General features: G+C 42.5%; 1 protein-coding gene across 1 annotated transcript in view; it reads right to left on the reverse strand.

Annotated features, from left to right (window-relative positions):
* The window catches only part of LOC126335157 (juvenile hormone acid O-methyltransferase-like), a 149,097-nt gene that overhangs the window by 68,771 nt on the left and 64,920 nt on the right, over positions 1 to 15,406 (reverse strand). The window contains exons 3-4 of the mRNA XM_049998130.1: positions 5,697 to 5,917; positions 2,583 to 2,715 (exon numbers count right to left, since the gene is read on the reverse strand). Coding sequence (XP_049854087.1) covers positions 2,583 to 2,715; positions 5,697 to 5,917 — 354 coding nt within the window. The remainder of the gene's footprint in view (positions 1 to 2,582; positions 2,716 to 5,696; positions 5,918 to 15,406) is intronic.

The following is a 15,406-nucleotide window of genomic DNA, read 5'->3' on the forward strand; positions in this document are numbered from 1 at the left end:
GAGCAATCCGTTTTACTAAAATAAAATCTAAATAATGTAATAGAACTGAGAAAAAGCAATGATGATAATGTTTATTATTCATGATCAAGGCGGAATTCATAGCAGATTTCAGGACAAAGTACGTATGCTTAATTCTCCACTCTCTGGAGAAATGAAAGATTAGGCAAATTGTCACCCAAACACTTCGAAACATCTGCATTCATTTCCTCAAAAAAATACACGCAACAACAAATGTTGTGCATCGCCCTTTCATTTGGAATTCACGGGACAGAAAACAAAAATTGGCTTGAATCATGCGATTGTTTTCATTTGGGATGTGTTCAGATCACCAAAGCAAACACACAGACATTAGTGTAAAGACAAAATACTCTGCTTCCCACTGGAGTTTTTCACAGCATTGCTGGGCCAACGTTAATACGTTCAGACTTGAAACCTTAGCTTATGAATCTTCGATGAGATTATCAAGTCAGCCCTGGTCCAGTTTGTCCCACTCTCCAGTGACGATTCTGGATAAGTCGCAGAGTATATGGTCGTTGTCGATGTGCGATTGGTTTCGCAGTATCGAAGATGAACAGGTGCTCAAGGCCATAAAGCATGAATTTTACAGTCAATGTTTACTGGGCATTGTTGGTTCGAATGATCGTTCCTGTCATATTCCTCAATACTGATCACTGCACCCGGAAACCCGCTAGGTTTGTGGCTTGAGTTCAGTCCAGAATCGTATTGGCGAGGATGTGTTCAACTTGAATGACTCCGAACTTTTTTAATTCGAAAACTCGCAAAACTGTTTTATTAAAAAACTTTATTAATATCTACTTCATTATTTTTCATGTCTATAGACTTATTTCTCAACGCAGTCAACCTGGTGACGAAGACATTCCCCCAACGAGAGGCCAGTTTGTTGATCAGTCATTGTAGAATATTTGACTTTATGACGGAACCAAAACCTTACCTCTAATTACACTGCTTCATCGCTATTAAAGCGAAGTCTTCTATGCTGTTCTTTAAGCTTTGGAAAGAGATTGTGCTCTGTCACTCACAATGAGGTTGTCGTAATTGTGGCCTTCTGTCCGAAGACTGGTTTGATGCAGCTCTCCATGCTATTCTATACTGTGCAAGTCTCTTCATACCGAAATAAATACTGCAGGCTACATGGTTCTGAATCTACTTACTGTATTCATCTCTTGGTCTCCTTCGACGATTTTTACTCCCTTCATTACGAGCACAAACACCCCAGCGTCGGACATTAGTGATGTCGATACAATCATTACCATACATAACTTTCATTCTTCTATGGATTTCAACTGGATGCACGTTGTCTGCGGTTAGACATTCCATTACAACACATTTTTTCTTACGCACGAACATAGTCGCGATACATAACGCAATTTTACACGCTACAATTCGAAAGCATCTTACGTCAGTCGACTGAGAAATAAGCCAGACCTTTAGTACCTCTACCAGTGTAGAGAACAGAATTACTTTTCTACAAGTCCTCGTATCTGTCGAACAGTGACTTACTTGGCGCATCAGCGCTCACAAGTTAGAAATTTTACATTGTTATCTACGTTGTATGGAGGTACACGAGACGATCTATGGACTTTCACATTTCCTTTTAAGCACATCTGGTGCACGATTTTGCTTTAAATACCAGTTGAAGCTGACAAAAGGCACCAGGAAAAACTGCTGAAATAAATTTTTAAATTTATTGCAAACTCTTTGCATTGGCCACAAAATTTACTGTAACTTATTTGTTTGTACAGTTCAAGGGAACTGCATTCATTTGAATTATCGATTGAACAAGAACCGGCTGATGAAATCAGACACCTAGACAACGTAGAGACATAGGCAGTAGTGTGATTGCATTCCAGTTCAGCCATATTCCAAGGGATAGTGCAGTATAATTTATTGTTATCAGCTTGGCTGGTAATACCGCATCTTCCGGTTCTTATCGTACATGAAACTCGGGAAGACTGAGAGCTCGGATGCTCTCTCTGCGCTCCCTGTTCTTTAACCACGGGACACTAGAAGACTCCTGTTGACGATCGCATCAGGTGGTCGAAACGTCGAGTACTCGAGAACGTTGAACAACTCAGAATCTTAAAGTCAATCGTAATGTGTACGACAGTCCTCAGAATTATAAAAGAAAATTCTTCCTGGCTAGTAACTTTGGTTTCGTTTGAGGAAAAGGCAGAATGCAGTGGTGGTCATCATGGTCCCTCCCACCCACATGTGGGCGTTTCAGCTTTCGTGGTGGGCGGTAGCCGGTAGGGATTTTGAAAATAGTTTTATTAGGCTTTAAAGAAAAATTTTGAGAATAAGGGACTGACTATTGTATGTTTTAACTTGCTGTAGCTCGGCTTTATAAATTTTGTGAAGTAAACTTATCCCTCCTTCGTAAATCATATTTACTGTGCAATCGGTGGACAGTTAGAAAATTTTACAACTAACACAGAAACAAAAGTGGGTGGCAGGCTAAACAAGTTGACTTTTCCTGAGATAGGGCATTTTTAGAATTATTAAACATAATATCCCAAGAATTTCTAAGATTTAGGAGAATATTGGGTAGACCTAAGGGTTACCTGCATGTACCGTGCCCAACGCGAGTCTTTCGCCATTTCTTCAAACGCTGTGTAAAACACCATGTTAGCTATTACGCTGAAGACAACCTCTCCTCCAGGCACCAACAGCTTGTGGATGTTCTGGACAGCGCGCCTATGAAAATATTAATGTATTAGGTGGCGTTGCCTCAGTGGAGGATACATAAGACTTCCTGAATTTTTTTTTAAGATTCAATTAAACGAATTACAACAAAACTATTTTGTGGTGAAAATGTACAAAAATAATGCTAAAAACCCACACAAAATAAGGTGTTTTTAATTTCACATTATGCAAAAGAAGTTAAATTAACAGGCTTGAACTTGCTGTTCACAACGCCGAACACATGAGAACGATAACATTGTAAATGTGAGCACAGAAATGAAATTACGGTAAATTCAGTGTCGTTATAGGTCTCCAATGTAATCATTCCTTGCTCTCTGTTGATATCTTGTGCTATTTGAAAACCAGCAGATTGAGCACACCTTGGTGAAAATTCAGAATGGCACTTCATTAATTCCATAAAAAAATTACTGACTACACCTTTTTTGTTCCTGTGGCTTCAAATGTTGCATAAAAATAATAGACTAATTGTAAAATTACTACTTTTTAGGGCCAAAGAACAGTTTTTCTAAAAATTTAAGATGTCTATTCTCCAACCGATTAATGAAAGAGTTATTAAATTTATCATACGAATATACCATTGTTGTACATAGCCCGGTATTTAAGCGACATGTTCTTCTAACGGACTCTTAGGGACAGGGAAGGACCCTGCTCCTGAATTTTGCAGCTAATGCGCTATCGACGGCATTTTACTGTCACTGCATCCCATTGTGATTTCTTTGAAATTCTCATTCTGGCACGATGAAAGGGATACGTTTTCACGTCCAACAACTTTCCTAATATTATTTCATAACGACCATGTCTTCATTTTCTTCTGCTACATCACACAGCTCGAATAGATGCCGATACTGTGGACGGCGGGGGGAGGTGGGAGAGAAGCCACAACGGGATATACCGTTTTATTTTTAATGAAACCAGCAGCTTCTGCCCTGTACCTATCTATAGTGTCCTTTCCTTCTTTTTCCGTTGAGGTGAAAGCGTGAATGAGATTTTTTCCATGTCTCGTAGACACCAGAGGGGTTTAATTCCTCCAAAGTAGTTTTGCAGCTTCTAGATCTACACTGCTCTCCCCGTAGCCTCTCGTTCAAAGATGCCTTACAGAACAACCTGTAGCGAATCATGAACTTTTGTGGTTCTTTCTGCATATCCAGAAGGAACATATTCAGTAAACAGTACGCCTTTGAAGCTTTTATTTTTCTACCAGTTGGCTAGTCGAACATGTGCCATTCCTCTTCTAGTAAAAAGAAATCGTTTCTAACGGGAGCGCAGAGGCGTGCTCCATCCTTTAAAATTTGTCTCCATCTAAAAATAAAAAATAAAATACTTTTTAGTGACCGGACGCTAAAAGTTTTCAAGAAGGGGTTGGTTTGCGATAGAAATTGTCACTGCTAACACGATTAGTCGCGGCAGTGTGCAGATTACTATGTGGAAAGTATAAGGTGGCAGTGTCTTTCCGGTGTGAGTTAGGGCAGCTCGGTGAAGGACAAAGCAAAACACCAGCTGAGGAGACAAAGGAACGCTCTATTTTTTTTAGAGTACCATATCTGGGTGTAGTACGCGAAAAAATTTGCAGACGTATGAGATGTAAAAACATTACTTCAACATATTCTACATTTTCGGATACATGCAAAAAACGCAGGCACAAGGAAAAAGCCGTGGGAAATAAACATACAAAAGCGGGCGTATACTGCATTACATGCAATGACCGCCGTAAGAAATATATAGGACAAACCGGTAGGCCATTACAGATTTCAGGAACACCGTATCTTAAATAACAGCGCACTTAACGAAGAGGGACACAGCATCACAAACCGTTCAGAAATTTAAAAATATTCCATAAGAAAGAAAAAAGCCTCATTTTGAATATGTTATAAAGAGAAGAAGTTTTTAGACATAAGAACGAAAACGCACAGTTGACGGTGGATAACCAATTGAAATTAAAGCACTCTATCATTCTTGCTAATTTTGACTGTTTGTACGATTAGGTGTTAGTACCTAGTAAAATTGTGTATTATTCTAGTGTGTAAAGGTATCGACCTACCGCTCCTAGTCATCAGTACATGACGTCACACTATCCATATGGATAACTTCCGTTTCGCCAGCCAGCTAGTCTCTCTTCGTCGGTCGTGCTTTTGCTTTGTCCTGCTCTGCTGTCCCACTGGTAAGACACTGCCACTTCACACTTTCCACACAGTAATTTGCGTAGTGTCGCGGCTAATCATGTTAGCAGTGACAATTTTTCAATGCCAATCCGGACTTATTGAAAAACTTTTGGCGTCCACTCACTATAAAACATTTTCTTCCGTCTTTTTCCATGCAAGCAAATATTAAGGAACACAGCACGCAGTAGTATAGACGATATTCACAGAACAGTTAATTTTAACTAGGAGCGACGGATATTCCTGCAATCTTTTTAAGTTGTGGCTGTAGTTTAGACATTCCTTTATTAATTTTAATATTCAGAAAATTTGCTGACACTGTACTTTACTTTTCACAATGTATGTTGCACTTGATGATGCGGCTTTAGGCAGCGAAACCCACTGAGTTTTAATGAACAAGAATTTCACCTACTCTTAGCGGACTTCTTCCTAACGTCATACATTTCAACAGCTGCACCTGCCCTGAACATAAAATAGTTTATTTCTATTTTGAACACTAATCTTTACCTTTTGACTTGCCCTCGTAGTTACACGGTGCTCTGTGACTCCGTGTTAATACACTAGACATCCTTCCTGCAGTTTGACAAGCCTTACATAATCTAGTTTTATCAATAACAAAAGATATAAATATCGATGAACTTAAAATATTATTGGGGAAAATGTATGACGGATTGTTACGCTATTTCTTAGTCGTTGAAGTACCACAATAGCAATAGTTGGAGTGTTCAAGTTTTATCCCTCTTGAACTACAATCGGAAAATTAAGACAGGCCAGCTGCTGCACAGTAGTTGATAAGGCGACAAAATGAGCACACACCTGTTGTCAGGCACCCAATGCAGCAGCAGCAAACAGAACACCTTGCCGAAGGGCGCGTACTGCCACACGGCGGAGTTCTCCAGGTCGGGCTGAACCACGTCCAGCTGCTCGTACGTGATGGTGCCTGGCAGCGCGTTGTGCTGCCTGCAGAACTCCAGCATCTCTGGGCTGATGTCGCAAGCCACCAGCTTCGTACCCGGTGGCAGCCGCGGGGCTAAAACCTGCCAGTGCAGAAATATACTTTTTGATTTGCTCTTGTAAGCTACGCAGCATGTAAAGTTAATCTGCGCTTCGGATTCTTCGAGGACAAGGCGATAAACAGCGTGCTGAGTCCGACTTCCAGACTTGTCGAGAATTTAGAAAAGTGGAGATTGGCAGAGGAGGTCACAGTTGTCGAATGGAGAGCACGGTGCAGGTTCCACATCTTCCAGTTCGTGTGTCGTGACCTGGTACATGAGGGTGGCTCGCCGCGATGTGCCATGGAGCATAGCTCACCGGGCCAGCTAAAGCCTGAAGGATGTACAAAGCTGTCGGGAACGGTCTTAAAAGCTTGTAAGGGTGTTGCAGAGTAGATTGCTCTGAGAAATAATTATTAATTGTTTCTAATTTTGTTATTATTGAAGTTAGCTAAACAAGCCGTTGAAAGACAGCACAGACGTAGCTTCTGCTCACCTTGCTTAAATTTATAACTTCCGGAAAAGGCACATTTTAACTGGTGATGAGCATTTGAAGAAGTGGTAACTCACGGACTGACAGATGTCTGTGCATTACCGCACTTTTCCTCGTGGAAGTGCTTGAATTGCTCATTAAATCGGACTTTCCGCAACGTATGAATTTTGTTCTTAGCAATTATTTCTCAGTACAGCCTACCTTGCAACACCCCTGCAAGCTTTTCAAACTGTTTCTGACAACCCTGCGACAACTGACAGGTAGTTCAAGCGGCGCATCATCAAACGCTGTCCATTTGAAATCCCGCCCGTATTTTGGGAACTGCATCGGTTGTGTAGGGCTCCGGAATACACGGGATGTGCTTGTGGGGCCTGTGCCCTCAGCAAGAGTTTAACGCGTCTGAGCGGGACATCGGATGTGTTTGAGCTTTGTTGGAGCTGTATTCGTTTCCAGATTAGTGTGTCTTTGTGTCAGAAACTGCCATAAACTGGCGAAAACACAATAAACCTACAATTCGTTTCTTTTTAGGGTTCCTTTCTTCAGTCGATAAAATGGAACCCCTGTTGGATTACTTTTCTGTCTGTCTACCCTACTGTGAAAAACCATTTTTCTCAACAACGGGTAAACATATCAAGTTCCAGTTTACGCCACATACTAAGGTGTACCAAGTGCACGTTTATGTCACATACTGAGGCCGACTGTCCCTTGACGGTGTAAAAAAGTGAAGCATCTAATGACAGAAAGGAGGCTTTCAGGACCGGATGACGTACTCCTGTTAAATCCTTCTAGGTATAATGTTGTCTTCTGATCCTGACGTTCTGCCCTGTACTGCGCTGGACGTCTTTAGAGGCGTTGCTCTTTCATGACTCAAGACTCAACGGAGGTGCAAAGTCTCTGGAGATGTCCAGCCCAATTCAGGAGGGAACGCCAGGAGCAGAACAGTTTCGTGGATCACGACATTATACCCCGAAAGGTTTACCAGCAGCAATGAAGCTTCTAAGTCAGTGAAATCCAAAGTAGGACCATTTGTGTCAAATGTTTTGGCATTCGCACATTCATCCATTAAAACCTATACTTCTTTCCCGGTGACGTACAAACATGAAATTTGGCAAGAAGTAAGATTTCACAGTACAAGAAAAGGAAACAATCAGTAAATTGTTAATTTGTTATTATATCACCAAACAATGTTTATGTCGCTTGCTATCCGACTCCAGACTTAAAATTAAAACATTATCGAAGGTACTGGAATCCCTGGGACCAATATTTTGCCAGTATCAATGTTGGTGACAGGGAAAAATGGCCGAGATTCTCGATTTCCAAGGTGGATGAACTATCTGTATACGAAATCAAGTTTGTATGGAACCCTCACACATTCAGTCCTAACTAAACGCACAGGATAATGTTTCGCGATACAGGATGTTAAAAAAATCTTACGATGCATTGCGAGGTTACAGTATGGACTAAAACAAGAAAACAGTCCAATATACATGGGCTCTAAATGGAATGCCTTAAGTGCAATGAGGCTCGTGTGAAACTAATCTCTAATACTGAACAAGTGGTCACAGCTCTTAATGGATGCGTTTTAGAGCCCATGTTTACTGGATATTATTGTCTTGGTTTGGACCACACTATTACCACTCAAACTATGGGATAATTTTTTAACAGCTTTCATGAAGAATCCTTGCTTAACGGGGAGCACCATGTTTTTTCTTGCTTTGGAAAAGGATACATTGATCTGTTACTTAATACACAATGGAAAATTCGAGATGCAAAGTAACATTATTATGAAAAGGACAGTTTCTACTCACTATATAGCGGAGGTGCCGAGTCGAAGATAGGCACAACCTGTGATATTATTGGATTTCAGACATTTTGCATATGAGAAAAGGACAGCCATCCAGCTGTAGTTTGTAATGATACTAAGCATGACAACGCGAGGGTAAAGAAACGAAATCTATTTATAACGTGCGTCTATACCAAGACGCGCGACCAGCATTTAAAAGGTACTTTTAAACACTATGACTCGCTGGGCACAGATATTTAAAATCATTGCCGCAGCGCTTGATAGCAAGAAGCTGCGTAACAGAAGAAAGAACAGTTTACCATTTGTTAGGAAAAATTCTAGAGTCTTTATAGTTAGTTCTATTTCTGGTCTCCGATAAGTTAACATGTACTTCATTATCTTTGATGTTTGGTCGCCGACTTAAGACGTGATGTGTAGCACCGCTACAAGTTATATTTCATTTAGTGTGAAAAACCACGTTATCACCAAGAAGAAAAACGCTTTTGGAAACCTTGTGACGATAAAAAATACTTACGCGCACGCCAGGACATTTAATTTTTACAAAATATCACACAGACAAAAGTAGCGATTGTTGGACTGCTCCATGTACGAGAAAAACATAAAAATGTAAGTTTTGTATTCATTGTAAATTATTAAGTTTATAGTTTAACGCCTTTGTTCTTTGAGAATATATTGATGCTTCACTGTACACAACATCTATGCTTATTCTTTTCTTTAAATTAACCACAAACAATGGATATGTTTAAACGAACTTTGTTACAGGTTCGCTCTTTATCGCGGTGTCTCGATTGTATTTGGGAGACCATTAATGTGATCAATTTCCGATCTGACAACTTTTTTTGCATTCATTTTAAATTTTTTAATTGTTCAAATAGGTCCCTTAGCTAATTTCATTGAAGAGCCTGATTGCGTGAAAGTAATCCGGTTTGAGATGTCATTTTAGAAACTGTTTTCGCGCAATCAATCTGTATGTCTCCTGAACACAATCGATAACCGACGCACCGGCGATCATTCATTAATATTTCTCTTTTTGCAAGTTGTACCAAAAAACGGCTAAGGAGAACTGCCGTGAGTACGCAATCTATTGTTAAAGGTTACATTCTTTATCTTGTCGGCAAACATTGCCATAAATTATCATCATCAATGTTATATTTGGTTAAATGTGAAAAGCAAAACCTCTTAACGCTAGATGTGGTGCCCGAACAGGGACTTGTCTAAAAAACTAATTTGTTCTTTTTACACTCCTGGAAATTGAAATAAGAACACCATGAATACATTGTCCCAGGAAGGGTAAACTTTATTGACACATTCCTGGGGTCAGATACATCACATGATCACACTGACAGAACCACAGGCACATAGACACAGGCAACAGAGCATGCACAATGTCGGCAGTAGTACAGTGTATCACCCTTTCGCAGCAATGCAGGCTGCTATTCTCCCATGGAGACGATCGTAGAGATGCTGGATGTAGTCCTGTGGAACGGCTTGCCATGCCATTTCCACCTGGCGCCTCAGTTGGACCAGCGTTCGTGATGGACGTGCAGACCGCGTGAGACGACGCTTCATCCAGTCCCAAACATGCACAATGGGGGACAGATCCGGAGATCTTGCTGCCCAGGGTAGTTGTCTTACACCTTCTAGAGCGTGTTGGGTGGCACGGGATACATGCGGACGTGCATTGTCCTGTTGGAACAGCAAGTTCCCTTGCCGGTCTAGGAATGGTAGAACGATGGGTTGGTTTGGATGTACCGTGCACTATTCAGTGTCCCCTCGACGAGCACCAGAGGTGTACGGCCAGTGTAGAAGATCGCTCCCCACACCATGATGCCGGGTGTTGGCCCTGTGTGCCTCGGTCGTATGCAGTCCTGATTGTGGCGCTCACCTGCACGGCGCCAAACACGCATACGACCATCATTGGCACCAAGGCAGAAGCGACTCTCATCGCTGAAGACGACACGTCTCCATTCGTCCCTCCATTCACGCCTGTCGCGACACCACTGGAGGCGGGCTGCACGATGTTGGGGCGTGAGCGGAAGACGGCCTAACGGTGTGCGGGACCGTAGCCCAGCTTCATGGAGACGGTTGCGAATGGTCCTCGCCGATATCCCAGGAGCAACAGTGTCCCTAATTTGCTGGGAAGTTGCGGTGCGGTACCCTACGGCACAGCGTAGGATCCTACGGTCTTGGCGTGCATCCGTGCGTCGCTGCGGTCAGGTCCCAGGTCGACGGGCACGTGCACCTACCGCCGACAACTAGCGACAACATCGATGTACTGTGGAGACCTCACGCTCCACGTGTTGAGCAATTCGGCGGTACGTCCACCCGGCCTCCCGCATGCCCACTATACGCCCTCGCTCAAAGTCCGTCAACTGCACATATGGTTCACGTCCACGCTGTCGCGGCATGCTACCAATGTTAAAGATTGCGATGGAGCTCCGTATGCCACAGCAAACTGGCTGACACTGACGGCGGTGGTGCACAAATGCTGTGCAGCTAGCGCCATTCGACGGCCAACACCGCGGTTCCTGGTGTGTCCGCTGTGCCGTGCGTGTGATCATTGCTTGTACAGCCCTCTCGCAGTGTCCGGAGCAAGTATGGTGGGTCTGCCACACCGGTGTCAATGTGTTCTTTTTTCCATTTCCAGGAGTGTATTTTCATGCTACCATCTGGAGAAAATTGGAAGTCGAAACCAGTGATAAAAAAAGGACGCATATGCAGAAAATCGCAGTAAGAATCCACAACAGCAATAAATAGCAGCGCGCAAGCCAACTAATGTGAGTACGATTATTCATCGCGCTTGAAGCTTTGCGTACCAAGCATTCAGTCGGCTCGTGACATTCACTCTACGCTTTTTTCCTTTTCCTCAAGCAATTTAATTTCCAAATTTCTGTTTCCTTTTGCTATTAGGTCCGCCTCTATCATCATTTCGCTTACAATAGTTAGAAATAGTTAGCAAGAATTTCCATTGTTGTGCATTTTAGTGAATCACAATGGCCGCTATCTGTGTCAGTTTCAGTGCTCTATAAGTGCTTTTCATTTATTTTATCACTCCCATTGCCATATTGACATTTTCCTGTGTAAGAGTTTCAATTGTTAATAACGCGCAAGCAATATCTGAGAAATCAGGACGCGAAATTCCTGGTGCACCTGACAAGTAAAACCCATAATTAAAAAAATTATTTTTTCTAGCTCGTGCAGTGTAACTATTTTAAATTTACGTTGGTTGATGAACAACCAAGGCAACTTAGACCGCGCGCGAGTGTAAACAAACCCGAATCTCGTAGTGAGGGAACAACAGACGACGAAGCGACACGTGAGCTGTCGGCGCCACAGACCGCGTCGCAGTCACGTGAATGTTCGCTGTCAGATATACTAAAATTGTTTACTGATATGAAAACCAGTTTTGAAGCAAACATGGCACAGCTTACAAACAAGAGTGGTAACATTGAAGCTCACATGGGTAATCTTGACACTCGACATGGGACAGTTAACAAACCAAAGCGACAATATTGAAACGCAAATCAGTCAGTTAGCAAATCAAAGTGACAGCAGGTTCAACAGTTTAGAATCAAGGACAGGACACTCAAGTGCGAATGAACAATATAAATTCTGTTATTACGGACATCCAAGCACAAATCAAAAATTCGAATCACACCATGGAGGAAAAAATTATAGCTATTACCACTGCTTACGCAAGCGAGCTAAGCGCAAGCGTACACGCAAAAATTGATAGTGTTCTTTCGATGGTGGAATCCGCCGAGACCAATATTCGTAGCAAGTTCACAGATATGCAGGCCCAAATACATCTACATGCATGACTACTCTGCAATTCACATTTAAGTGCTTGGCAGAGGGTTCATCGAACCACAATCATACTATCTCTCTACTATTCCACTCCCGAACAGCGAGCGGGAAAAACGAACACCTAAACCTTTCTGTTCGAGCTCTGATTTCTCTTATTTTATTTTGATGATTATTCCTACCTATGTAGGTTGGGCTCAACAAAATATTTTCGCATTCGGAAGAGAAAGTTGGTGACTGAAATTTCGTAAAAAGGTCTCGCCGCGACGAAAAACGTCTATGCTCTAATGACTTCCATCCCAACTCGTGTATCATATCTGCCACACTCTCTCCCCTATAACGCGATAATACAAAACGAGGTGCCCTTTTTTGCACCCTTTCGATGTCCTCCGTCAATCCCACGTGGTAAGGATCCCACACCGCGCAGCAATATTCTAACAGAGGACGAACGAGTGTAGTGTAAGCTGTCTCTTTAGTGGACTTGTTGCATCTTCTAAGTGTCCTGCCAATGAAACGCAACCTTTGGCTCGCCTTCCCGACAATATTATCTATGTGGTCCTTCCAACTGAAGTTGTTCGTAATTTTAACACCCAAGTACTCAGTTGAATTGACAGCCTTGAGAATTGTACTATTTATCGAGTAATCGAATTCCAACGGATTTCTTTTGGAACTCATGTGGATCATCTCACACTTTTCGTTATTTAGCGTCAACTGCCACCTGACACACCATACAGCAATCTTTTCTAAATCGCTTTGCAGCTGATACTGGTCTTCGGATGACCTTACTAGACGGTAAATTACAGCATCATCTGCGAACAGTCTAAGAGAACTGCTCAGATTGTCAACCAGGTCATTTATATAGATCAGGAACAGTAGAGGTCCCAGGACGCTTCCCTGGGGAACACCTGATATCACTTCAGTTTTACTCGATGATTTGCCGTCTATTACTACGAACTGCGACCTTCCTGACAGGAAATCACGAATCGAGTCGCACAGTTGAGACGATACCCCATAGCTCCGCAGCTTGATTAGAAGTCGCTTGTGAGGAACGGTGTCAAAAGCTTTCCGGAAATCTAGAAATACGGAATCAACTTGAGATCCCCTGTCGATAGCGGCCATTACTTCGTGCGAATAAAGAGCTAGCTGCGTTGCACAAGAGCGATGTTTTCTGAAGCCATGCTGATTACGTGTCAATAGATCGTTCCCTTCGAGGTGATTCATAATGTTTGAATACAGTATATGCTCCAAAACCCTACTGCAAACCGACGTCAATGATATAGGTCTGTAGTTAAATGGATTACTCCTACTACCCTTCTTGAACACTGGTGCGACCTGCGCAATTTTCCAATCTGTAGGTACAGATCTATCGGCTAGCGAGCGGTTGTATATGAGTGCTAAGTAGGGAGCTATAGTATCAGCGTAATCTGAAAGGAACCTAATCGGTATACAATCTGGACCTGAAGACTTGCCCGTATCAAGCGATTTCAGTTGCTTCGCAACCCCTAAGGTATCTACTTCTAAGAAACTCATGCTAGCAGATGTTCGTGTTTCAAATTCTGGAATATTCCATTCGTCTTCCCTGGTGAAGGAATTTCGGAAAACTGCGTTCAATAACTCCGCTTTAGCGGCACAGTCGTCGGTAACAGTACCATCGGCACTGCGCAGCGAAGGTATTGACTGCGTCTTGCCGCTTGTGTACTTTACATACGACCAGAATTTCTTCGGATTTTCTACCAAATTTCGAGACACTGTTTCGTTGTGGAACATATTAAAGGCATCTCGCATCGAAGTACGTGCCAAATTTCGCGCGTCTGTAAATTTTAGCCCATCTTCAGGATTTCGCGTTCTTCTGAACTTTGCATGCTTTTTCCGTTGCCTCTGCAACAGCGTTCGGACCTTTTTGTGTACCACGGCGGATCCGTTCCATCTCTTACCAATTTATGAGGTATGAATATCTCAATTGCTGTTGCTACTATATCTTTGAATTTGAGCCACATCTCGTCTACATTCGCATAGTCAGTTCGGAAGGAATGGAAATTGTCTTTTAGGAAGGCTTCTAGTGGCACTTTATCCGTTTTTTTTAAATAAAATTATTTTGCGTTTGTTTCTGATGGATTTGGAAGAAATGGTATTGAGCCTAGCTACAATGACCTTGTGATCACTAATCCCTGTATCAGTCATGATGCTCTCTATCAGCTCTGGATTGTTTGTGGCCAAGAGGTCAAGTGTGTTTTCGCAACCATTTACAATTCGCGTGGGTTCGTGGACTAACTGCTCGAAATAATTTTCGGAGAATGCATTTAGGACAATCTCGGAAGACGTTTTCTGCCTACCACCGGTTTTGAACAAGTATTTTTGCCAACATACCGAGGGTAGGTTGACGTCCTCACCAACTATAACCGTATGAGTGGGGTATTTATTTGTTACGAGACTCAAACTTTCTCTGAACTGTTCCGCAACTGTATCATCGGAGTCTGGGGGTTGGTAGAAGGAGCCAATTATTAACTTAATTCGGCTGTTAAGTATAACCTCCACCCACACCAATTCGCACGGAGTATCTACTTCGACTTCACTACAAGATAAACCACTACTGACAGACACAAACACTCCACCGCCAATTCTGCCTAATCTATCTTTCCTGAACACCGTCTGAGACTTCGTAAAAATTTCTGCAGAACTTATTTCAGGCTTTAGCCAGCTTTCTGTACCTATAACGATATCAGCTTCTGTGCTTTCTATTAGCGCTTGAAGCTCAGGGACTTTTCCAGCGCAACTACAACAATTTACAACTAAAATTCCGACTGTTCCTTGATCCAAGCACGTCCTGTAATTGCCAAGCACCCTTTGACATTGCAGCCCATCCCGCACTTTCCCGAGGCCTTCTAACCTAAAAAACCGCCCAGTCCACGCCACACAGCCTCCGCTACCCGTGTAGCCGCCAGCTGAGTGTAGTGAACTCCTGACCTATTCAGCGGAACCCGAAACCCCACCACCCTATGGCGCAAGTGTGTGTAAATCAACTGCGAGTGACTCTTTGAAACATTTCAGTGATTTTTCAAAGAGAGTAAGCCAATTGACAAAAGGTGTCAACCACATTGGCGAGCTAGTTGAAGACCTTGCTCAGCAAATATCCGATGTCAATATTGACAAAAAGATTGCAGATGTCAACACCGGTATAAGCAATACACTTAATAGGGAATTTGAAGAGTGGATGCAATCCAAAGATCAATATATTGTCAGCAAGGTACACGCTGAACTAAAGGGTGCGGTTAAATCTTCTACAGCAGAAATCGTAACCGCTCCCGGTACTTCTGGTGACATTTTAACCAGTGAATGAGGTGAAATGAGACGAGCATCTAGCCACGATCTTCCGGAATGGAAACGTCAGCTAAGCAATGATATAGATCAACTGAAACGACAAGTTACGGAATTG

This window comes from Schistocerca gregaria, chromosome 2 (assembly GCF_023897955.1).
Source record: "Schistocerca gregaria isolate iqSchGreg1 chromosome 2, iqSchGreg1.2, whole genome shotgun sequence".
NCBI classification, from domain to species: Eukaryota; Metazoa; Arthropoda; class Insecta; order Orthoptera; family Acrididae; genus Schistocerca; species Schistocerca gregaria.